At 43.6% G+C, this 23,916-nt stretch overlaps 2 protein-coding genes across 5 annotated transcripts in view; one reads left to right on the forward strand and one right to left on the reverse strand.

Moving 5' to 3' along the window:
- The first annotated feature begins 79 nt into the window (after positions 1–79).
- On the forward strand, positions 80–4,679 carry cbr4 (carbonyl reductase 4). The gene is made up of 6 exons (XM_053322092.1): positions 80–116; positions 756–904; positions 1,423–1,543; positions 1,691–1,827; positions 3,010–3,144; positions 3,235–4,679. The coding sequence occupies exons 2-6, from the start codon at positions 760–762 to the stop codon at positions 3,411–3,413; spliced, it is 717 nt and encodes a 238-aa protein (XP_053178067.1). The 5' UTR covers positions 80–116; positions 756–759; the 3' UTR covers positions 3,414–4,679.
- Positions 4,512–23,916, reverse strand: part of palld (palladin, cytoskeletal associated protein) — a 51,583-nt gene continuing 32,178 nt past the window's right edge. Inside the window, exons 10-21 of one of the 4 annotated variants that reach the window (XM_053322090.1) lie at positions 14,736–15,419; positions 13,760–13,904; positions 13,369–13,473; positions 12,268–12,306; positions 11,008–11,229; positions 10,462–10,611; positions 9,997–10,085; positions 8,880–9,012; positions 6,968–7,175; positions 6,651–6,816; positions 6,411–6,544; positions 4,512–6,298 (exon numbers count right to left, since the gene is read on the reverse strand). In XM_053322090.1, the coding sequence (XP_053178065.1) occupies positions 6,138–6,298; positions 6,411–6,544; positions 6,651–6,816; positions 6,968–7,175; positions 8,880–9,012; positions 9,997–10,085; positions 10,462–10,611; positions 11,008–11,229; positions 12,268–12,306; positions 13,369–13,473; positions 13,760–13,904; positions 14,736–15,419 (2,236 nt within the window). In that variant the 3' untranslated portion in view covers positions 4,512–6,137. Of the gene's footprint in view, positions 6,299–6,410; positions 6,545–6,650; positions 6,817–6,967; positions 7,176–8,879; positions 9,013–9,996; positions 10,086–10,461; positions 10,612–11,007; positions 11,230–12,267; positions 12,315–13,286; positions 13,474–13,759; positions 13,905–14,735; positions 15,420–21,931; positions 22,044–23,916 lie in introns of those variants that run through there. The other 3 variants (XM_053322088.1, XM_053322091.1, XM_053322089.1) reach the window with 3 other exon arrangements.

Consider the following 23,916-nt stretch of genomic DNA (forward strand, 5'->3'; position numbering starts at 1 on the left):
ACGCAACAACACTGAGAAAAAACATGGCGCCGTCGATGAACACCTACTCCTCTCATATTCGGTGCTTTTCCAGTCAATAAACTCACTTACCGAGAAGCAGGACAATAGAAAATAAGGTAAGTAACAGTTGGCTGTAGAAACTTTATTATACAACTGTTATGTAGCTCGGAAACTGTTTATATATCACTAGACAACAATGTGACCCTGAAGTAACAGCAGCTAATATAGCGAATATTAGCTTGACCTGACTGAGACTGATTCATAGACTTCATTAAAAAATAAGAGTTATTATCAGTCAGCAGGGGTTAAAGTTCTCAGGCACCATGCCTGATTTCAGGCATTGAGCTATTTTAAACTCATATAATTATTAATTCAATTCATTTTACATATTTCCTCATGGACAACTTTTCAGGCTCACAAATCTTGTCTAGCTTTAATCCTTGAGTCAGAGTTTGTTGTTTAAAGTCAATAATGCTGAAGTTTTACTAACTGTACGCACCAAGCTGTTATTAAAGAGTTTATACAGACTTCGTGGTGACTTTTTATGTCTTTAAAAAAAAAAAAAAATAGTATTTTCATTTTATGGTATTTTTCATGCTATGTCTTTGGTGTTATAGTTTATATTGAGGCCTATATTGTCAATTTACATACATTATATTTCGTTGGGGAGTCATTTTGTACTGTATAGTATGATGAAACATGTTATAATACACCTCTGGATGTAGTGTTGTGTTGATGTGCACTCTCTCCTGCAAGCTCATGTCCAGGCTGGCGGTGGTGTGTGGGGGGTCCAGAGGCATCGGGAAGGCTGTGTCCCGCCTGCTGGCAGAGAGGGGCTGCAGGCTGGCCGTCCTCTCCAGGAATGAAGATGCTGCCCAAGCCACCGTGTCCTCTCTGCACGGAGGTACACTGCTGCACTGTGTGTATATGCACAGATGGTTACATACACACCAGCGTACATTTTCTGCACATCTACATGTATGTTTTTGAAGGCAAGATGCAGACCTAATGCAGTGAATCTCAGTCTTTCTCTCTCACTTTCTAGTCAGTTTGCTTTCCTTGCACTTTTTTTGCTTTCTAATGTTTTTGTTTCTTCAATGCGAGCTCCATGAAATTTAAGCAGTTGCTCAGTTACAGAGGACGTCACATTGTTTTCCCACTGAGTTGATTTCTATACAAAAATTATTTTCTTTCAGAAGCCTGACAAAATGAAATAAATGTTGACATTTTGAATTCATACACTACAAAAAGCAAATCTTATGCTGGAAGTCTGCCTCCAGTTTCCTGCCTGCCTCACACACTGAAATTCAAAAACACAGAGGCTTATCTTTTGCTTTTATGTTGTACAATAAAACCTACAGCGCCTGCAGCTATTACAAACAGATTGCAGTCATATAACCATCCTTTGCATCTTCCCTCCAGCTGACCATGTGGCTTTCAGCTGTGATGTTTCCAAAGAGCAGGAGGTGCAGAAAACCTTTGAAAGGATCCAGAAGACCTGTGGAAACATCTCTTATCTTGTGAACGCAGCTGGCATCAACAGGTGAACAGGCACGTGAGCGGACTCCTCTGCTGAAGCCCTGCTCTATCTGCTAAAGGACATATGTGCATATTTATGATGGATATAATGTTTTTTTTTAAAGAAGAATCTTTAGCAGACCTGTATTACTGTGTGTCTCTGTTTGTTCAGGGATGCTTTATTACTGAGGACTAAGCCGGAGGACATGGTGACTCTGCTTCACACCAACTTGCTGGGCACCATGCTGACCTGCAGAGCGGCACTGCGCAGCATGCTGAATACCCAAGGAGCCGCCATTGTTAATATTGGTATTCACTGTTTCAACAATAGCCATGAATAGTGGTGTGTTTTCAATTTGGTCACAAGGTGGCAGTGTGTATCTCATTAGAGTCACTTCATTTTTCTTGTGAGTATTTTTTGCATATTTCAGGCTAGTTTCTACAAATCCCTTACTGCCAATCTGCTTTTTATATAAATCATACATTTTTAATGAGGGGTGATCATTTTGTTATCAACTTAAGATAATGCACTTAAAATCAGAGAAAACTCTAACACCCAAGAATGAAGGACAGTTGCTAATTGAAGTTGTCAGCATTGAATTTATATAATGTCTAAGAAAGGGTACTGTAAATAGATTTGATTATGAATTGAATAGATTATTATACTGACATAAATTAAAACCGGTGGCTGACTTGAGGGTGGTAACACACCTCAGAGTGTTTTTAGCTGTAATGTAAATTATAAGATTGTAAGTGACTTGTTATAAATGGGTTCAAGCACTTTTATGGTCCTTTAAGTATAATGACTTCAAATACAATGGAAACTGCCTAGTTACAGTGATCAACCGCTTGGGACAGAATCATTCCTATACAAATGATGTATAAATCATTTGCTTATAGTGATCACATAGTCTGCATTCAGTGATAATTTGGGGTCTCTTCATTCATGACAACATTTGGAAAAAAATGTAATCTACGGTAATTCTATTTTCATTTTACTTTTACTGTACATGTTCTTAACAACTGTGACACCATTATTACCTTGCAGGTAACCCATCTGCTTCTGTCTGGCTACCTGAAGCTGCTGCATGCACATTGAAATCATGATGAGAAAAAGAAAGTCTCTTTTTCTCTCAATGAATCACGTTGTCTCCTTGAAGCTTGTGACAAAGTAACAAAAATGAGCCAATGAAATGCTGCAGTGAAACAGCTGCACTGTATTTAAGTAAATAGCAAAGCTGTCTGTCTCATTACTTTATATTCATTTTATAAACATTTAAATGCCAGTTAGATGGTTATCTGCATGAGAAATACACAACAAGGAAAAAGATTGGTTATAATAATCATCCATTTATAGTGATCAATTTGACCAGGACAGATGTGATCACTACAAACAGTTTCCACTGTTGTGGTTTCCCACCAGGGCTGTTTTTTTGGAAACATTTCTGTCATACAAAGTGTTCTTAATGGATGTCTGTTTTCTGTTTGTAGGCTCTGTTGTGGGCCTGAAAGGGAATGCTGGCCAATCTGTCTACAGTGCAAGTAAAGCTGGTTTGGAGGGCTTCACACGCTCCTTAGCTAAAGAAGTCGCTTCACGCAACATCAAGGTCAACCTGCTGGCTCCAGGTACATCACTGCTCTGCCTTTCCCTCTCTGTCCTGTCAGCATCATATTTGTCTGTTTTTAACACATCCCTGCCCTCTGTCTCCCGTCCAGGTTTCATTCGCACTGACATGACTGCAGGGCTGAAGGAGGAGGACAGGGTGCGCGCCATCCCGTTGGGGAGATTTGGCGAGCCGGAGGAGGTAGCACAGGCTGTCCTCTTCCTTTTGGAGTCTTCCTACATCACAGGACAGGTGCTGGTGGTGGATGGAGGGCTACAGCTGGTCATGTAGAGAACGAAGCTTGAAACTACTCGAAATAATGCCAGAGTGAATGTCTCAATCTGCCTTTTCCAGATGCTTGACGTTACTCATGACCGAGATAAAAAACACTTTGCACTTAAAAAGTCTTTGTGGCTGAAGCTGAATGTTACTCTGTGGACACCAGGTGGAAACATGAAATTCAGAATCATATCTGTTGAGCCATAAAAGTGCAAGATGCAGTTTTTATGATCTGTATCAGCTGGTTTATCCTCCAAATTCTTTCTGCAAACCTTAAGAGCAACCAGAATCTTTGTACAAGCTGTTACTTTTTGAAATAGACACACAAACCCACATCTTACACAGGATCTCTGTCCTGCTGTTCTCTGACTTTCTGCTGAGTCACCCCGTCCAGCCGCAGTAGGCGGGGCCTGATGTGTGTGTGTGACAGTGGGTCATGACTAACGCTGCTGACTCCAGTGTGTCTGGCCCAGTCCAGACCTCCGTGACCTGAGCTCCTAAATTTGATCAGTAGATTTAACGCTGTTGGTCTTTTTCCATGACTGTAACGCGGCCGCCACCGATCACAGCGCTCATGTTTTGTTTCCCCCCCGACCTCCCCAGGGAGACCCCCCTCGCAGCCGGCACATGTTGCCCCCTCCACCAGCGGCCCCCCCTGAGCCCACCTCTGGAGGGGCCTGTCGAGGGGGGCCAGGCATGTCGAGCTGCAGCTGGAGGAAATTAGAGGTAGTGGTGGGGAGGTGGGGAGGGGGAGGGGGGTATTTTTAGTTCTGGGAATGTTTTGAGTGTCTGGTTACAGCTCTGGTCCTGTACTGTGGATGGATGGGGTTGGAGGTTGGCTGTCATGCTCAGTGAAAATGCTGTGTTGCTTGTTACTCCTCCAGTTCCCCCCTAAAACAAACCGTTTTATTCGCATTTGTATCCTAAATGTTTGATTTTTGGATTAAAGGACTGGATGATATTATACTCCAATTAACATTCTGAGCAAATGATTATTTATTTATCTTTTCAAATGATACATTTCCATTGTGACTGATGTTGTGTTCTTTGGCCTTGTGGTATTGTTTTAGGAGGAGCCTGCCAGTCTATAAAAACATCTCACGCTGTCTCTGAAGAGTTTGATTTTTATTAACTTTCATAACCTAAAATAATATCAGGAGAACAATCCATATACAGGCATTGATTGGCATAGAAATGCGCAGTAACAGTAACAATCAGCTTATGCAAGCTCTGGACAGACACAGAAAAAGATGTCCACTTTGTATAGTATTACAGAGGTGACAAAAATAGTAGATATAAATATATCTTGCTTTTCGCTGTCCATCGGCTTAAAGTGTTTGCTACCCCTGAATACCAGAAAAAAAGTTGTGTTTTTATACATCCTGGTAAAGATTGTTTGGCATTGTACAAGTGTCCAAAACTAACATGCAAAGAAATTGTGTTTGCATTAAGCCTAAAAGTGATTTAAGGCAGTAAATATATTTATAAAACTTCATGATACAGAAAAGAGAGTTTTATCAGTGAACGCTTGACAAAAAAAAACAAAAAAAGGTTGCTGATATAAGTTATGTCAGGATTGATGGGAAAGTAAATAGTCTTTTTTTTTAATACAAAAATAAACTGGACAATCTGTGACGTGTGTGACAAATACACTGAAACCTTTCACAGCACCCTCTCTTGAGTGACAACATTTCAATTCACACACCTCTAAAATAAACCATCAAAGAAAGAGAAAAACAAAAATCACCAAAATGACGTGCCGTCACCAAAGTTTGTCACATATCCCATTTTTCAACATCGTCTTCACCGCTGCCACGATCACTTCTTCACATCCCCCTCTATCACATATTCACATACCACATTAAAGTTGACACCCCGTCACAAAAACCTGCTTTTTCCGTTACTGTCTCATTCTGCATCTGTTGGATTCGACCTTTCTAAATTTCTGCTGCGCTCACAAACACATCTCGCTAATGTGTAAACATCCTTTTCCCCTTTTGCCAAAAAAACCCCACTAAACATAGTGTTTGTAAGGCCCGGCCTTGTCCAATATCTGTAATATGCTAATCTATGACAACACCAAGACTGTGTGATACTCTAATTACTATCAGATACTGGAGAAATCAGTATTGTGCTACACAAGCCAACACATGATGAAAGTTTGTGTTCTGCGTTCCCTCCTTCATCAAAGCTACGATGCTTTGAGTCATTCAGTCTCTTAAAGTCGCCTTTTCCCCGTCTACACACAGTTGGTGTTGAGTGCTACTTCTAGATGCAGTATTAGTCTGTGTATTGCAAATGGCACCACTTGAACATGCATATTAATTCTATGTTTCATTTTCAACTTAACTTTTATCTTTACATACAGGAGAGGCACTTAAACAGGAAACCGTACAGTTCATGAAATGTGTGCGAGCATATTTATGAACAGTCTTTTTCTCGTGGTAAACACTTCAATCACTTTCCAGGTCCAGTTTGATAAAAAATGAAGCAAACTCGATGGATTCTGTAATATCATGGGTTGTGTGATACTATAAAAACATGAAAACACCACCTCTCTCTCTGCCCACCGGCCCTTTAGTTCTGTATCTGCAGAGTCCCTCAGGTGGACCAAGTTATGTTCTGCCCCCTCCTCGCCGTCATAAAGTATCTGTTTCAGGAGCGCTGGGAGTAAGGGCAGTTTTAGAGGGTCGTTTCTGTAGGTGAGGTGGTAATCCTCGCACCTCCTTGCAGCCTCTACAGGTCGTCGCTCTCCACCAGGCCGCCGGGCGGCAGCGGGCTGGAGTCAGGGAAGAAAGCCGCCTTCACATCCAGACCTCTCTCTGTCAGTGCAGCGTAGCGGCTGGTGGAAGGGCGCACCTTCTTGGGCTTGGGGAGGTTAGGCTGCTGCCACTGAGCTGAGGATGGAGCACAAAGGGAGAGAATGGTTAAAATAAAAGAAGGAAGTAAAACACACAAAGAAACCCTTCATTCAACGAGCAGTGTGTATGTTTTAGAGTGTGAACTTACCGTGGACATCGAGGCGTGCGGTGCTGGATACGATGCCGGCGTCATTCTTGGCTGACACGGTGTACCAGCCGGCATCTTCTTTCATGGCTGGCTGGATGATCATGCAAAGGTAGCCACAGTTGTCCTGGTGCATGCTGGGAAAGAAGATTAACACAAATTTAGAGGAAGATCTAAATATTCTGTGGGCTGAAACAAAACCAGTGTTCTATTTGATGATTAGGTTTTGTTTGTTATATTCACCTGACTCTGTCGGTGTTATGAGTGAATGACTCGTTCTCCCTTTTCCAGAAGATTTGTGGGTAGGGGACCCCTGTGACACGACACTCCAGTCTCACGGGATGACCCTCCGCCACGCTTGTGTTCTGCAGCTTCTCAACAAACGAGGGAGCCTTGTGCATCTCTTTGGCTGTGGAGAGAGAGAGGGAGAGAGAGAGAGAGAGAGGGAGGGAGGGAGAGTGTGTTACTGTGGCTCTTGATTCTGGCTCCAAATCATGTCAACATTGTCTTGGCTGTACCCCTGTGTCAAATTCCTAACGCTTCTCAATGTTTCTGTTTACCTGCAACAATGAGTTCCAGGTTAAAGGAGTTCTGGCCGGCTCGGTTGCTGGCGATGCAGGTGTAGATTCCTGCGTCACGGCTTGTCACGGGCTCGATGACCAATGAGTGCACGCCGTTTTCCCGCACCAGCATCTTGTGAGCTGAGTCGGGGCGGATGATCTGTCCGTTCAGCTGCCAGATGAGGTCAGGAGTGGGCAAGCCGCTCACCTACAGGTGGTAAAAAAACATTCAAATTCACTGAATGTAAGAAGTCTTATCCGTGAGCATATGGGGAGCGTTGCTTTTGAGTTTGTCCGGTCGCTGCTTGTTTTTGTTGGAGAAAAGGAGTATATTAGCTGCATGTGTTCTGTGAGGGGCAGTGTGTGTTTATTGGGAGTATGAAAACAGCAGTGTTTAGTTAATCTGTCTGTGCTGTGTTTGTCTGGAGGAGCCTGGTCGCCTGCACGCTTTGTCATGGCAATAAACTGCCCTGCCAAAAAAGCTCCAGTTGCTCTTTTCACAGAAAATCAACACCTGCTCCACCCTGCCCACCTAGGAAACCATGCCACTGTGCATATGTGTATGTGTGTTACAAGTATGGACACACATCATAAAGAAGTAGAGAGTAGACGAAGCAGTGATAAGTAATTTTGGAAGTGGCCCAAGGCACTTTATGCACTTGGGACATTTTAAGCGTGGAAAGTTTAGAAACCTACAAACGATCTGGAAATAAATATTTGCTATAAATATCTTTGACATTAAGGGCTCAGAAGGAATGGAGACTGGGTTTATTTTGAACGAGCATAAAAAGACAGCCTTTTTATAGTGAGTTAATTGTGGGCCTGTTTTCTTTTATTACATATAACTGTTTCAAAGAGTTCTTAAGTGCTGAAGGCTGAGAGGAGGCGAGGTGAAGACGGAGAGGATGAAGAAACGAGAAGGAGAGGCGGGAGAGGTGAGTATGTATCTGTGTGTGTGTGTGTGTGGGGGAGGAAATAATTGCAGAAAACCTGATCCCACTTAATCCCCAGAAATGTGACACCTCTGTATTCTCCCTGTCTGCTGTGAGCCATTCATAACCTGAGGAAGTGATGAAACATCTCATCTCCTAGCTCGTTTTTATTCCCCTAAAGAAACTGGAATGCACAGGAAGGGAAACGTTTCTTTGGCAGCGCTGACACGGAGCCTCCCTGAAAGCAATACAGACGCTGAATTAAAGGGCGGATTTGAAATGGGTTTCTCTATTACTATGATTAACATATTCTCTTTGGTGCGGGCATTTTTCTTCTCCAGTCTTGTCTTGGTTATTTTAAAAACATTTCACTTTCTTTCCTTTATCAAAGGATGGATGAGTTCACCTGCAGCGTATTAGCACAACAGGTTAAATCACAGCAGGAGTTTGGTTGTTGGCTAAATTATCCCATTAAACTAAATCTACTGTATGTAAAGAGGCAGAGGGTTGGAATAAAAATGGCAGATTTGACATAAGTCCACAAACGGCTTTAAAACTGCGGTCATATAAAAAAAGATCTTCTTCGCATTAAAGTTCATAGCATGACATGCCATACCAAACCAAAACACAGTGTTTAATTTGTTCTTTTTGGCTTTTAAGTCTTAAAAATGTCCTTTAGTATGCATGACTGTCTCAATAAATATGTTGTGAGAGCAAACACTCCAATAGAAGCTGCATTGTGATGAATATAAACTCGATTTTTCTTGTTAAACTGATTTTTGGATAGATTATCAAAGTTGAAGACAGTGAACTCCAGCACAAGATAAAAAAACCTTATGAGAGCTCCTTTTCTTTCTTAATGATTCAAAATGTTTAATGAGTAAATAACAGATGGTTTATATGGAAGCCACCTTTTTTACTACAGTATACACCCATGTTGGCTCAGGTCACACTCTCAGGTATCAGAGATGTGTATTTACCTTGCAGTCCATCCGGCACAGACGGCCCTCCTGCACGATGAGGTCGCCGGGCGCCTGCAGGAAGTGAGGGCGGAAGTGACGCTCTTGGATGTTATCGTTCTCATCACCGCTGTCTCTAGACCTGGACCTGGGCCTGATGCACATAGGGAGACATGCAGTATTTGACATTAAAAATCAACTCTATTTTTTTTAGAAGCATTTTTTTTTAAGTGGAAACTTGTCTGAATTTGTTTAAAGTGAAATTCCCTTTGGAGCGTGAACATGTACAGTAGGCTTGTTTGGAACATTCCTGAAACGCATGCAATACTCCTTTAAAATATAAAAACTCTTTATCCAATCTGTTTTCCGCATTCATCCTTCCTTTTGTATTTCCATTTTTCAAAGACATTAACGTCTGGCCTTCTTAGCCTTTATTTCCTGCTCTGGCGTCCCTCCATGTGCTTTTTCTTGATCTATGAGAGTCTCCCCTCAGCCTCATGTTGCAGGTCAGGACCCCAAGGTGTTCCTGTGATTCTGCTCTACAACAACAATGACATCAACACCATGCCTGTATGTCAGCCAGGGTGAGAAAGAAAGTGAGTGGGAGATACTGATTGTGATCTCCAACTCTCTTCTCACTCAAAACATCTCTCAGCTCTTATCTAATCAGGGAGTGTTCATCTAGATTTCAGGTGAGGTGTTTTTTTTTCCTATGTGCTTTGAGAGGCGTCTGCCATCTGAGTGTCTGTGATCTTCTGTGCATTATTCAATATCTGGGCTTGGTTGAATGCGTACTGTATATATACAAGGTCATTAGAGCAATGAAAAACAGAGCAGAGCAAACAGGTGTTCCCTCTCATTAACACAGAGCATTTCTCTCCTGAAAAGACAGTTCAACAAAAGGGGGAAACTATGATTCAGCTCACAACAAACATTGGTGTAAATTGCAGCTTCTTGGAACATTTTACGTCAGAATAACACACTTGTAAATCTGCGCCCAAATGAGAGCGAGCACAGAAGTCGTACAGATGGCGAGCAGCCTGCAACACATGTGCCAGCCAGCAGCTCCAGCCTGTGAATAAAATATCACAAAGGAGATTTTGTCTCTTTTTCTCCTGTCATATCAGTGAAGCCTCACCTGCGCATGTGTCCAGGTGTGGAGCGCTGGCTGCGACCCCGCTGGTTCACCGCCTGGACCATCATCCTGCCGGTGCAGCTCACCCTGCCCTGTGAAGAGGAAAGAGAGAGACACACAGAGAGAGAGAAGGAGCTTATGAGGTGTTGACACTCTGCCGCACCACAAGCAGTAGTCAGACTGTGACGAGGAAATAAAACGTGAGTGTTAGAACCGGACAGGCTGTTAGAAAGCCTGTAGAACATGAACTTTTGACCCTCATGAGAGCTTTAGTGATTTCCTCTCTCATTCAACGCCCTCTTCCTCTTTAGGCTGGAGACCATTATCTTGATACTCATTATTCTCAGGCTAATGAGGGCTGACATCTGCTACAAGCAGCCAAGCAGGCATCTGTATGCATTGTTTTTTAGGAAAAGGTTCACGGAATCTTTTCATGTTGTTGTTTCCAGTACATCCATCACCGCTCACCTCAGGGTTGCCTGCCATGATGGTGTAGTTGCCATCGTCATCCAACGAGGCTGCAGCTGTGTGCAGAGAGCAGGTTCCATCAGGGTCACGGCTGATCCTGTAGTGCTCGCTCCTCTTGGAGATCTGCTTGCCATCTTTAAACCAGTACACCTGTGACACACATGATAAAAAAGAACAGATAAAAATGTCAATGTCTTTAATATGTTTTAATCCGATACTTCAAATCTTTTTTTTGCCTCTATCTTTCTGCTTTTCTTTCTGTCATCACTTGTCTTGAGGCCTGTCATCACCGTGTCATTAATGTGGACAGCCAGGCAGCCAGCCCAGACCAGGGTGAGTTCTTATCACCATGCAGGGTATATGTACAATATCTGCACCCTCCATGATCAACATGACATATCAGCAGCTCACAGGCAAGGAGGCCAAGCCATCATGAATGCCTGAAAATAGCTAAATATGTATCTTCAACTAATAATCAGCACATCACCTTCACAATGTTTAATCAATCAGGGTGATGATTGATCAGTAACACGTCAAAACTCCCACCTTTGGTTTGGGGTCTCCGTTAACCTTGCAGGAGAAGGTGACGGGCATGCCCTCAAAGACTTTGAAGTGTTTGAGCTTCTGGTTGAAGGAGGGTGCCACCCCCCGGCCGGCAGAGTCCTCGTCATGCTGTACGTCGTCGTCCGACTCCTCCACCGGAGAGCGCTCCAGACGGAATTCAATCTCACTGATGAGGCGCTGCTCAAAGCTGGACACCTTGTACTCCTAAATGGCAGAGACAGAAAAAGAGAAAGATTTAGGGAGGCAGAAAAACTAAATTTACTTACAGTAGTGAGAGTGGTTTGTGTGATCACGTGGCAAAGGCAAGCGCATGTAAAAGCGTGCAGTGTCTCACACACTCATCAACCTGTCTCCATTGTCACCCAAACTACCAACTTTCTCTCAGTTTCCTAATTCTCTCTCTACCCAGATGAGCCCCTCCCTCCCGTCCTGCCCACCATCTCCATCAATCACTCATCAGTGGAGCTTTGCTGAGGCAGAGGGGAACATCTGCAGAGTGGCACGGTCTGTTGACGCATCACAAACATAATGACAGGCCTCAGGCGCAGCTGCAGAGCCAGCACTTATCCTCTTAAACTGACTCTGCTGCTCATAACGGCAGGAATTGAAGAAATGGCCTGTCCTGCTCTAGTAAGGTATTATCCTACAGTAGAAGTGAGGTAAGTACAGCGTGAAAAGTTACAAAGAAATGTTTATTTCGCACTGTTGAAAACGAATGAAGATAAAGTCAGTTGCTACTTGGATTTCAAATGCATTGTAGCAGTAACGTTGCAGCATGCGTTGCGTGACGGTAACAGATTAAGAAGTAAGCACAATAAGAGTAAAAACAAACGTGTTTGTGTTGGAATCAGGCCTGGACATGCTTCAGTACCTGAATCAATTCATACCACATATACTGAACAACAACAAACAGTAATAGCTACAGAGGTCATTATCACACATGCTCAATTTGTGTCTTATCATCTGTCACATACCAGACACACCTGCCTGTGAATGGACTGAACTGTGAACCACAGTGGAACCACAGTGACTACAAAACTAATGCTACATTGGTGCCTTTTGTTTTCCACTTGTTCTATTATCAGCTAATTTTCCCACAGCCGGATCCTGTTCTGTTCAAAGTGAACACGTCCAAAGCTTTTAGCGTGACTTTGTGTGCACAGTAACACACAGGGAGTGTCACACAGAGTGAATGAAAAACCAGAGAGTGACAGAGCGGAGAGGAACAACAGTTTCATTAACCTTTTGAGGGAAAGATTCTCTATCTGATGAGTAGTCTGCCTGTTGAGAGAAAATAAGAGGTTTTATGTGCATGTGCTGAGTGTGTTTCGGTGTGTACTAACTTACCTGCTCCCGAAGGAAAGACACAGTCTCAAACAACATCACACATCCTACACATCTGTCTCATGATGCATTTACAGAAACATTTCCAGAGTCATGCAGTGCTGCAGTGCCCCAAACAATCCTCCTCATGCCAAAAGGCAACATCACACTGGTGTTAACTTGATTTTATCTGTCAGTGTGGATGAAACTTGTGCTCTAGTGAAGTTTATTATATCTGCACCATGACTTTACTGAACCAATCAGAGTGTGCTTCCTGTTAAAGGAGGACATGTAATTCAGAGCCAATTTAGCATCTGTAAGCCTTCCATTTAATCCTTTGAGTGACTGAAAATAAGCAGGGTAAAGGAGCAACTTTAAAAAAACAAAACTGACAGGCAATCTTCACTACTGTGATGAATTTGTGGACCCAATTTTAAATGATGACTTTTTTTAAATTATAAATACAATGTTAACAAATACATCCTTATATGGGAGGAAATGACCCCTGATGCAGGAAGAATATAAATAAAAATCTAGTTCATGTATGAATAAACAACACAAACAGTGTGTGGAAGAGCATTTCCACAGAACTTTTTGGTGGCTTGCAGTCAGACAAACAGCTCCACAAGCCTTTGAACAGTGTCACTGCATGTTTGCAACAACACTGGCTTATGCTGGGTTTGCATAAACAGAGCTTTTTATGGAGGGCTCCGGAGGATTTAACAATGTTTATACTCTGCTTTCATAACTCGCCTTCAGCAGTGTTTACAGGGACTGTGAGTGGGGGGTGCACTCTGTTAAGGAAAGCCAGTGGTCATAAGACAGATGTGACACCAGGGAAGTATCGGTGGACAAAACATAGAAAGACGCTTGTGCTGTACACATACAACAGTGGGATTTGTTCTTGTAAAAAAAAAAAAAAAAAAAAAAAAAAAAAAGTGTAGACATGTTGGTCAAACATTTCCATGCCTGTGTGATTTCAGGTGAATATATGGATCCTTGAAAAAAGAACCACCGTACCTGTGTGACCTGTGGCTCCTCCTCTGTGTCCTGTGTGTTTAAGACTGTGGCAGCGTTGTCAGCACCCAGCAGTCTGCGAGCCATCTTCTCCTCATAGGTTAACCTCTGGAAGCAGGGATTAATGGGGGTCAGCGCATGTTAGTGTGTGAGTTGCACAACACACACTTAATACACACAATCAACTAGCTACTGTATGTTGTGTTAATCAGGGATGAAGAAAACATTATGGATGAAACAGAAGCTTGTTTAAATACACTTTCATGGGTAGAACACTTGTATGACTTGTTGGGACGCTTGTTAATCTGTGTTAATGATGCTGCCTGAAAACACACAGATGTTTCAGTAATTTAATAAGGCTCGAAAACACACACACACACACACACACACACACCTGTTGACCATTGCTTATGCGCTCCTCTTTAAAGCGCAGTTTTCTCTCCAAGTCCTGGATGACAGCATCCTTGGATCCCTGGATGTCTGAGTCAGAGGCCAAGCGAGGCGTCTTGGTGACCGAGGACTTTCTCGGGAACGCTTTCCTGGAAAGACACAAAACAGAAACATTTGTCAACATCAGAGCGGTGGCTCACCACCCCGTGACACGCACACATTATCTCAACATGTCACAGCTCCTCTTTCCTTTTTAGCTCCTATCTTTGCTCCCTCTCTGACTCTCTCACATCCACCCTTATCTGGATTTGTCCAGCTATAGCATTCCACAATGTGTCTTCTTATCTCTCCCAACTCCAGCAGGAATGCCAGGGTGAGAAGGGGAGTGAGTGAGGGGCTGATGAAAAATTACTGGCAAAGAGTTGAAGGTGGAATGTCCTTGATGCAAAAAAAAAAAAAAAGAAGCAATTTCTCCCTACAGGTCAGCCATCAGAGGACGATTTTCAATGTAACCTGAGCTCAATATTACAGAGCCCAACATCATATAAGCTGGACTCTGTGAAGTGATAGATCATGACAGAGAACCTACACCCTTGAACATACACGCAACTATAATACAGAAATCTGAGTGTTTATTTGATTTTGACACACCTTTCACTCTGAGGCCCTTGTGTATATTTTCTTACCATATGGGGGCTAAAGCTCCTGCACCTTGAGCTCACTTTTGTCTCTATGTGTGTGGGTTTATCTGTGTTTAAAAAGGGCTCTTTAGTTAGAGTTTTCCTGTAAACACGCTGAATAAAAATGTAAACATGTCATCTTCCATCTAGCTTCAGATATCCTGCCTCCAACTGCCAGCAGGTCTATCGCCAGAGACATGCTGTCCCGGGATTTGATGCTGTGTATAAAGAACTTTACGTAACTTGACAGACACTGTAAAGAAAGATCTATCTGTTAATGTGTGTGTAATGGTTACTCACACAGTCCCGTTGCCTTTAGGGAGGCCCAGGGCATTAACTGTAGGACTGCCGGGTGAGGAAGGCGTGGCGGGCAACACTGAGGACAGGAAGCTGGAGGCTGGAGACGGAGGGACGGAGGAGAACGGCGACGACATATCTGAGAGGGCTGGAGACATGGGCATGGGTGGAGGGGGTGGAGGTGGTGGAGGAGGGAAGTCTTGGGCGGAGCCTGATGGAGAGGGCAGGTTACTGGAGCTCAGGAAGGGCGGTGGCGGAGGCGGGAAAGAAGGAGAGCTCGGGGAATCCAGGCTGCCGGCCTTGGTGAAAGGGGGCATGGTGACCCTGGTGAAGGGCTTGTGTGAGGTGGGAGGAGACATGGGGGAGGACAGGCTGGACCCTGAGGAGCCTGAGGACTGGGTGACGAAACCAGCCCCGCCGGGACTCTGAGCAGCGATGAACTGCTTGGGCCGGGCGTAGTTGAAGGTGCTGGCCTGCATGGTTGCGTTGCTCTCCAACTCCTGGAAGGAGGGAGGAGGGGGGAGAGGTGGAGTTGATGGAGCTGGTGGAGGCACTTCCTGAGGTGGTTGTGGGTCTGGTGGCGGGACTTCCTGGCCTTGCTGCTCCTGCTGCTCTTGCTGCCAGTTGGCTGCTTCCTGCTGCTCCAAAAGAATCTGGTCCTGCAGCTGCTTCAGCTGAGTGGCGTTCCTGTGAAGAAGAGACATACTCATCAGTGACACAATCTCAAACTGAAGTCATCTTATATTTTCTTATTTCCATTCTTTATGAGGGGAAAGGGGGATGGGGGTGGGTGGTGGGGGGGGTCTGTAATAAAGTAACAGAGTTGTTACAAAATGTTACACAAGAATGTGGCTGTTTTCAATTTATGCATGACACTATGGCCTGGTCCCTATCCAACTGTAGTCAGAACACAACTGGCAGAAATGTTGGATGCCAGATGTGAGAATAATCAATGTGTGTGTTAAAATGTCAATCAAAGTGTTGGAGGGAGGCCGCCCAGTCAGGAATAAAAGAGAATGAGTTGTGAAGATGTTAATTATTAAAGATATGAAGAGGTTTGAGGATGACATCAGCACGCGGCCGTCAGTCAAAGGGGAGGGTTTTGAGCAGGAGTTGAAGTGAACTGTTCTGTTTTTCCCTCAGTCTGACAGTGATAGCTTGTCAGGCCTGAGGTTCAGGGAATGTAGTGGTATGTACTGGTGTGTGTGTGTGTGTGTGTGTGTTTGTGTGTGTGTGCGTGCGCTCTGGGAAGGAAACCACTGCACCAGCAGCACAGACTGATAGGTTATCAGCCTTTAGCCTTTAACAAAGACTTGTTAAAAAGCCAGCCTGTTGACAATACATCAATGGTAAAGGACTCATGAGATAAAGTGGAAAACTGCTCCGTTCCTGTTGTTTAAACTGTGCAGCCATTCACCCGGATGTGTTGCGACTGGTCTGGTGCAGAGACAAAGCTCAAATATGATGTTTTTCTATCTGTGAAATGGGAAAACCACGCAGTAAAGGCGTGGCCACTGCTGTTTGAATGGCATTGTGAAGAAAGAAAAACAAAAATGTGATGTTGCTCTGTCATTTTGCCAGGGATGGGTCCTGGTAATGAAGGATTGTGTTTTTTCACAGAGGTGTGGTTGTCCAGTCTCTCCCCCAGCGTGGCTGATTCACTGCATTGTCACGTCATCGTGGGAGGGAGAGAGTTTAGAAATTTTGTAATGTCATCAAACCCAAAAATCTACCGCTTCTCTTTTCTGAAACAAACTTTATGTGAACCGGGAAAGTTTTAAAAGAAGACTAACCGAAAAACCACGAGACAGAGGTGAACTCTTAGAATCTCTCAAGGATCAGGAGGAGGACGTGGGTCTTAGGGAAAGGTTGAAGTTATAAACCTTCAGAGTATAGAGCTATGTGTATCTGAGACGGATGAGTTCTTCATAGGCAGCCTGTTCAGAATATACTGTACATCCCAGCGGTGCATGTTGTCAGGAGTCCACCAGGACTGAGTTCACGTGCCCAAATCTTTTCCAGATGTCGAATAATCAGCGGAGTCTTTTCGACTATTTTTCATCAGTGAGAATGCAGGAAAGAACTCCCTTCGGCCTCTCCCGGTATACATTTGCAAACTCAAACAACACAAGTGAATATTTGACTAAACTGACAGTTGTAGCATAGTGTAACAAAACCTCCACTCAGGCCAACAGCAACATGACTGATTAGTCTGTCCTAGGCAGTTATTTTGGTCATATGCTCCCCTCCAGAGGAGACTTCACATGCCCAAATAAATAGTCATTAATTCAAAATTGCATCCATTGCGATCATTCCAGCTCTTCAAGACCTGGTGCTCTCCTTACAGGATTCACCGACCACAAGAGAGCCACATGAGCTACGATCTATTCTGTGTATACGTTTTTCTTTACATTCCCCAAGGGTCTCCTCTTCGGGCCTCGACCAAAAGAGTGCTTTTACAGGAATAGTTTGGCAGCTCCTGAGGCTTGCAAGCGCTCCGCAGCGGTTTGATTCCTTTTTTGGCTGTGTTCTCAGAGCGTCAGGCAGAAGCACCCTGCCCGTCGGCTCCAGCAGAGAGGAAACACACTTCATTTCCTCACCGCCTCATCCCTCTCTCCCCAGCACACCGCTTTACTGCCTCGGTGTGAAAGACCTCGAAGACCTTGACAAGAGTTTACCTTTATGACACCTTCCTACTGTATATAGAGTATTGTATTTTAGAGGTTAATTGTACAAGTGAGTTTCCCCCCCCTCTCTCTTCTCTTTTGTTTCCCTGAGTGTGTATGAAGGCAGAGTGGATGTTATCCAGCTGTAACTGACATCACCTCTTTGCCTTAAAAGGTGTTCTTTACTTTCTATATAAAGCAACTACTGTTAAACAAGCACCTTCATTGATTACAAAACCAAACTGTTGTGCAGGCGTCTAATAACGTACTCCCTCTCTTTAAGTATGGTCAGGAAATCCTGATGTGGAAAGTCAAGTTACACAACTAAGTCATCCATCCACATTAAAATGCACTGACATGACACTGGACTTCCATCTAAATACCATTCAGCATAATACATTTCTAATTTTGTCTAATTTAGATTTGACATTTGGCACGCATCTTATTTTGATGGTGCATGAAAAGGTCAGTTGGTGTTATTTGCAGCTGCATGAGTAGTTTACAGCCCACTTAAGGATTTACATCAAGCAATGGATGGAGTATTATGCAGACTCTGTGACCCCGCAGCAGCGCAGCCTCCGGTTCTGATTGCTCAGACCAGTCTGACCACAAAGTACACGTCAAGGCCGCTGTACGAGGCCTGCCTGAACATCCTGGCTGTCTCCATCTGCATCTGCACTCTAAAACAGCACGACCCCTGCTAAAACCAGACTTGTGCCTTGTGTAAATGATTAGAAAAAAAGGTATCTTGAGAAGCAGAGCAGGCCTCCATCACTCCCTCTTTCTTTGTCTCTGCTGTGGCGGAGCGGGGCTGAATTAGGAGGGAAGTGTTCCTCTGTCGCCATGCCAACAGCCCAGTGTTTTGCTGTTCTGGTCTGAGCCAACTGGCCCACAGAGCGCCTTGCTTCGGTGAGAGAAAATGCTCCAGCTCCTCTGTCTGTCATTCCAGCTGTAACACTGCATTACTCTTAAGTCTCTCCCTTTCATTGCCTCTCTTTTCTGCCCCAAGTTTTGGTGGTATAAATAGGCAAAGCAGTTAAGTGTTATGTCTTCCCATTTTCAATCTTGAAAAAGACTTTCCTTGGGCTGGATCCTGTCTGTAAATTCTTGAGTTGAGGGGGGGAAAGAAAGGAAGGGTAGAAAAGTCAAAGAGGAATCTAGTCTGGAGTAACTTCTCCAGACTCTCCAGTTCCAGCATAGAAAAGCTTAACTGAAAGTGTGTTTTACAGCTCCCACGATGTATCAGTCAGAACCAGCTAAACACTGTGACATGCCAGACACAGCAGGTCTTTACCAGCAGCATCTTGCTTTAATAAATGAAGAGTTCAACGTCTTAAATAGCGGTGTTTACTCAGCGCTGCTTGTTTGTGCTTCCTGAGCAATAACGACCCGGAGTGCGTGAGAAACTTGTCCGCGGCTTCACCGAATGTATAAGAACAAGCTGGGAGCCACCGGCAGGTTAATCTGCCGCCGATCTCGTTAGGTCCGCAGCTGGCTGAAAAGACGGAACCGCTTTATTAAGGCTCGGCCAGCTGATGACAGGAAGCGTGTCAGGGAGAACAGGAAGTTGTTGAGTGTACATAGCCAGTAATGAGGGTTTCCTTCTGTAAACAACAACATGAGGGAAACTGAGGCCATGCTGCCTCATTTAAAAGGTGTTTATAAACAGAAAAAAAAGATTAGAGCATTGAAAAAGCACATTTTAGCATGTGCAGCAAGTGGAAGAAGGAAAGGTTTTAGTGGGTGTTCTGGCTACTCTCAGGCTATAGGCACATTGTGTGTTTGCATTACACCTCTCTGTATCTGTTCCTGCAAACACCTGTGGCTTATTAACAGCATGACCTTCCCATTTGTAAATGATTTATATCCAAATAATCAAATTGAGCACTAGTATCACACCTACAATACAAACACACACTGTTTGGAAACCATGCCTGAGAGATTATTACACACACAGCTGTTGACCTAAATTGTGACTTGATGACAGTAGAAATTCACCAATAAATCAGCACGGCTCTAGGGGAAAACACTGTTTTCACTTGTTTATCCCTCTAAGAAGTACACACCTAGCTATCTAGTCACGTATTACCTATCTGTTTTGTTGCGCCTACACACAAACACACCTGGTTCACGGTTTCCTCACTTGTGTACACTGGCGAGCATTGCATCACCTCTACAGTGCGTCAACCTGAACTTGTCTGATGCCCCCGAGCAAGAACAGAGCATCAGTCTGACACAGCTGAATGAGCTGATGATGGACTGTCAGACTGTGAGTAAGCAGTATGCAGAAGCTGTCTGTTTGAACTACTGGACAAGTTGCTTCTGACTTACAGAATGCATTAGAAGTAATCATTTATGACTGGAAATGTGTCAGGTTATGGATTTCTTTAGAAGTTACCTCATACCTGCAGAAAGTAACATGAAACTGTGTTATTGTAGCGTAGTGTATTTACTTTGCTGGATAAAAAGTTGAACTTTTGGATAGAGCCACAAGGATTAGTCAATAAACAAGTTTTAATCAATTGTTTCTGTGATCTTTCAGGCAAAAATGGCCAAGTATTATCAGATTTCAGCCTCTCCAATCAGAGCATTTTCTGTTATACTCTGTTTTTTACCAAATGATATCTTTCAGTTTTAGACCATTGATCAGACAGAACAAGCAACCTCAAGATGTCACCTTGGACTCTGGGAAACTGTGATGGACTTTTTTTTCACAATTTTTCTGATTCATTGAAAAAGTTATTTTCAGCCCTACTTTTGAACTACAGTATAAAGTTACACGTAGAGGCCATATATAATCATTCTGAATGTAAATGTAGGAATTAAAGTACATACACAAACACACAGTTTAAGCATAACAATGTTCAAATGTAAAATCCTCCTGTGCTCTCTTCTCTTCATCTCTCTCTCTCTAACTAACTCTAACTCTCACACATCACTCTCCTGACTCCCTCCACCTCCTCATGTCTGCCTCCTTCTACTTTCACATGGAGAAAGCAGACCAGCGAAGGAGTCACTCCAAGTTTCCAAAACCATTTGAACATAATCTCATAGGCTGTCTGACCTCTAAAAACCAAACTGCTGCTGCTAGTGGGGATTCAATATGTCACACTTACAAAAAAGCGTTTTATTCCTTGTCTGCAGCCTCCATTCATTCACATCCTCCCTGTCAGCTGACATGTTCTCTCTCTCTCTCTCTCTCTCTCTCTCTCTCTCTCAGCCTTTGTTCTACTAGTATCCTTAACGTATTTTCAACCCCTCTCCTCCCCGGGTACCCCCCTTCTCCACCCCCACCCCCCCCACCCCCTTCCCTTCAACCCCCCTTGTTCTCTTTGGCTCTAATTGCACACACACCACATAAAACAGAACCAGACTGTTTTCCTTTCCCCCCTCTCTTTAAAACGTAGCACAGAGCGTTTTTCTTATTCCAGCCACGCCAACAGTTCACGGCTGCTCCGATCACCCACTTTCTCCCTGCCCCACTTTTCTTTCTTTCTTTTTCTTTCTTCTACTACTATTCTTTTCCCTTTTGCTCTCTATCTGAGCTCGTATTTCATATCCAAGTGTAGGTGAAGAGGGCCCTCCACAATCAGCGAGCCCCTACTTTTCTCTATATACCTCCATCCCTCATCTCCCCTCTCCTCCGCCTTTCCCTCTTTCTGTCCAGTGAGACAGGCAGTGTTTTTTTTTCTTTCTTTCTTCTTTCTCTATAGCAGGAATGCTGAAGACATTCTTCTCTGGATTGGAGTGGGAAAGACATCGGCATCAAATGGGATTAGCAGCAGGAGTGGAGGGAGAGGAGGAGGAGGAGGAAGAGCCAGAGAGAGAGAGAGACAGAGAGAGAGAAAGAGAGGCACAAAGTGGCTCAGAAGGAATCAGTCAGTGAAGAGTTACAGCCGAGCAAGACACAAGCTTTCGCACCTAACAGACTCTATTGTGTTAACTAATCCATCTGACTCCAGCAAGAAGCTCTGCAAACAAATGAACCTCGCCGCATAAACACAGTGGGTCTGCATCACAGACACAACACAGGAAAGAAAGACGTCAGACTTATCCTTGTCATAGTCACTTTTCTCTTCTCTTTATCTTCTCTTTCTCTGAACTTGCTACCTTTCTAGAGTTTTCGGCAAATGAATGAGTATCTCTCTCAGCCTCTGGGTACTCTCAGACAACCACACAGCAATAATGAGAACATATGATTTAAACATTAACACGCAGAACTGCTAAAACGTTCAAATGTAGAGGAAAAAAAAGAATCATTAGGTTGCTTCAATCGCTCTTATTCACGATCAGAAATATTTAAGTTAATGACAAAGTGATTCACTTTCAGCTTTTATGATTTTTTTTTAATTCTAAAAAAGTAATAATAATAATAAAGAGCCTGAAAAGTTTTTTCTCTACGAGAGTTCAAAGACTAAAAGTCAAAGTGAAGCATCCTTCAGTTAATCTTTTATCAGTTTTCTCAGTTCTGCTGAAGTTTGCTGAATTTGAATGAGTTGTCAGTTGAGAAGAAACAAGCAGGAATAGTTTTACCTTCAGTGTTGTGGTCTTGGTGTGTGGCACCTCTGATATTTCCCTGCAGGAGAGCGAACTACGTTGCAGTGTTTGCCCTGCCAGGTGTGAGGAGCATATATAGAGAGCGCTGAGCAGCCAGACAGTGACAGACCCAGTCACTCCCTCTCCCTCTCCCTCTCTCTTTCTCTCTCTCTCCCTCTGTATGAGTCAGTCTGTCTCTGAGCTCCTCCTCTTTCACAATAAGAGCTTACAGTCTGCCCAAGACCAAGCCCTTTCAGGATAAAAGCACAGCCATATACTGTGAGCAAAAAAACAGTTTGAAGAATGAACGACACACCTATCTAATTGCTTTTAATTTGTCCTTTTGTGCAGATATGCCCGAACACAGATAGAGATATTGTTTTGATACTGACTCAAATAGCTGGATCAGGTATCATGGCAATGGGCCGATCTGATATTAATCAATCAGTACCATTATTTTGATAAATTCAGTTGATTTACATCTAATTATTTATTACATTTTGTTTTACAATGTTAGGAGATGTTGTCTTACACATACTAGAAAGATCTCAGTCTTATTAATTTAATTTCCCAGTCTAATATTACAGCTTATTTATTGTACATCAGTGTTGGATTGGTACTCTGTATTGGCCGATAGCCAGAGTCCAGGTATCAGTATCAGGACTGAGAAAGTCGGATCGGCGCGGCCCTACTTTTGTGCTCAAATTTATATTGTTTCTTGACTGGCTGAGGACTAGACAGGCATGATGATTGAGGAGAAAGAATCAAAGACAGATTTGAGACATTTATCATCTGAACAGTTCTCAAAGTTTCAGGTGACACAGGTGAGATTTGTCCATTGTAAGGTAACATTTGAAAAGACGCCCTGCCTGGAAATAAAATCCACATTCTGCGCCTTCTTTGTGGACTCACAGAAACATTATCTTCCCTTCACACGTTGACAGAGCGCAGTAACTATTATCTACACGCCGAGCACACAGAACACAGAGGATAATAGTTTTATGTAATACGAGGACCTCTGGAACAATTTGAGTAACGGACACAAAGTTCCAGTGCCGCTGTGTAGTGCTGTGTGTAGGCAAACAACTCTCATCACCACCGCACAAAAATGGTTTCATTCACTGAAACATCTAACCAACTATTCAGTTTGTCAATACAGGAATTTTTCTCCTTCATTTTTGTAGGATGAAACAAAGCCTTTTTGGGGGGATTTATCATTTCTATTTTTGTGTGTCATGCCTCTATTTTTAGTGTGTGTTTTTCAAGCGGTTGATGATTCACAGTGTGTTGAAGGAAGGTGGGAGGCTGCATGGAAGTGGTCCAGTGGGCTTTTGTGTGGATTTATAACTGTGTGCATAATTCTGGGTGTGTCTTTGGGAAAGGTCAAAGAGCGAAGGGGGTCCTCTTCACTGTCAAGATGTGATTGTCAGTGAGTCAACTCATAAAAACTTTGCGTTGGCTCACTGATGCTTCCAGGCGAGTCAGAGTGAATCTCCTCTGCACTCAAAGTCGGGTTTTGGCGACATGAGTGACTACACTGTCATGAAAGTCTAGTGTGTATACATTACACTGTTGGGTCTCACACACCCTCTAATTAGCGTCCGCAAGTGGAAGTTGTGGGAGTGTGTCTAAAGGAAGATACTGTCTATACCACACAGCCAGACGCACACAAACACACCACTCGTAGTCGGGGGTTAGGATCTAATCAGGGGTTGATTGACCTCATCCGGAAACAATGTGATTCCCTGAGTGTGTATGGTAATGTGTATTTATCTGTGTGTTTCTCAGTGTTTAACATACCAAGGTGTTCTTTCCTGGGAAACACAGTCTGCTTTCTGTGAGGGGATCACTGAGGCCCGTTAGTTTCCATGCTGTCAACTCCTAAACATACACCCTGCCTGCCTGGTTCTCTCGCTCCCCTTCTCATAGCTCCCTTTCACTCTGCTCACCCCTCTTTCCTCCGGCCCCCTTCTTCGTGTTAT

The sequence above is a fragment of the Scomber japonicus genome, chromosome 7, assembly GCF_027409825.1.
Source record: "Scomber japonicus isolate fScoJap1 chromosome 7, fScoJap1.pri, whole genome shotgun sequence".
NCBI classification, from domain to species: Eukaryota; Metazoa; Chordata; class Actinopteri; order Scombriformes; family Scombridae; genus Scomber; species Scomber japonicus.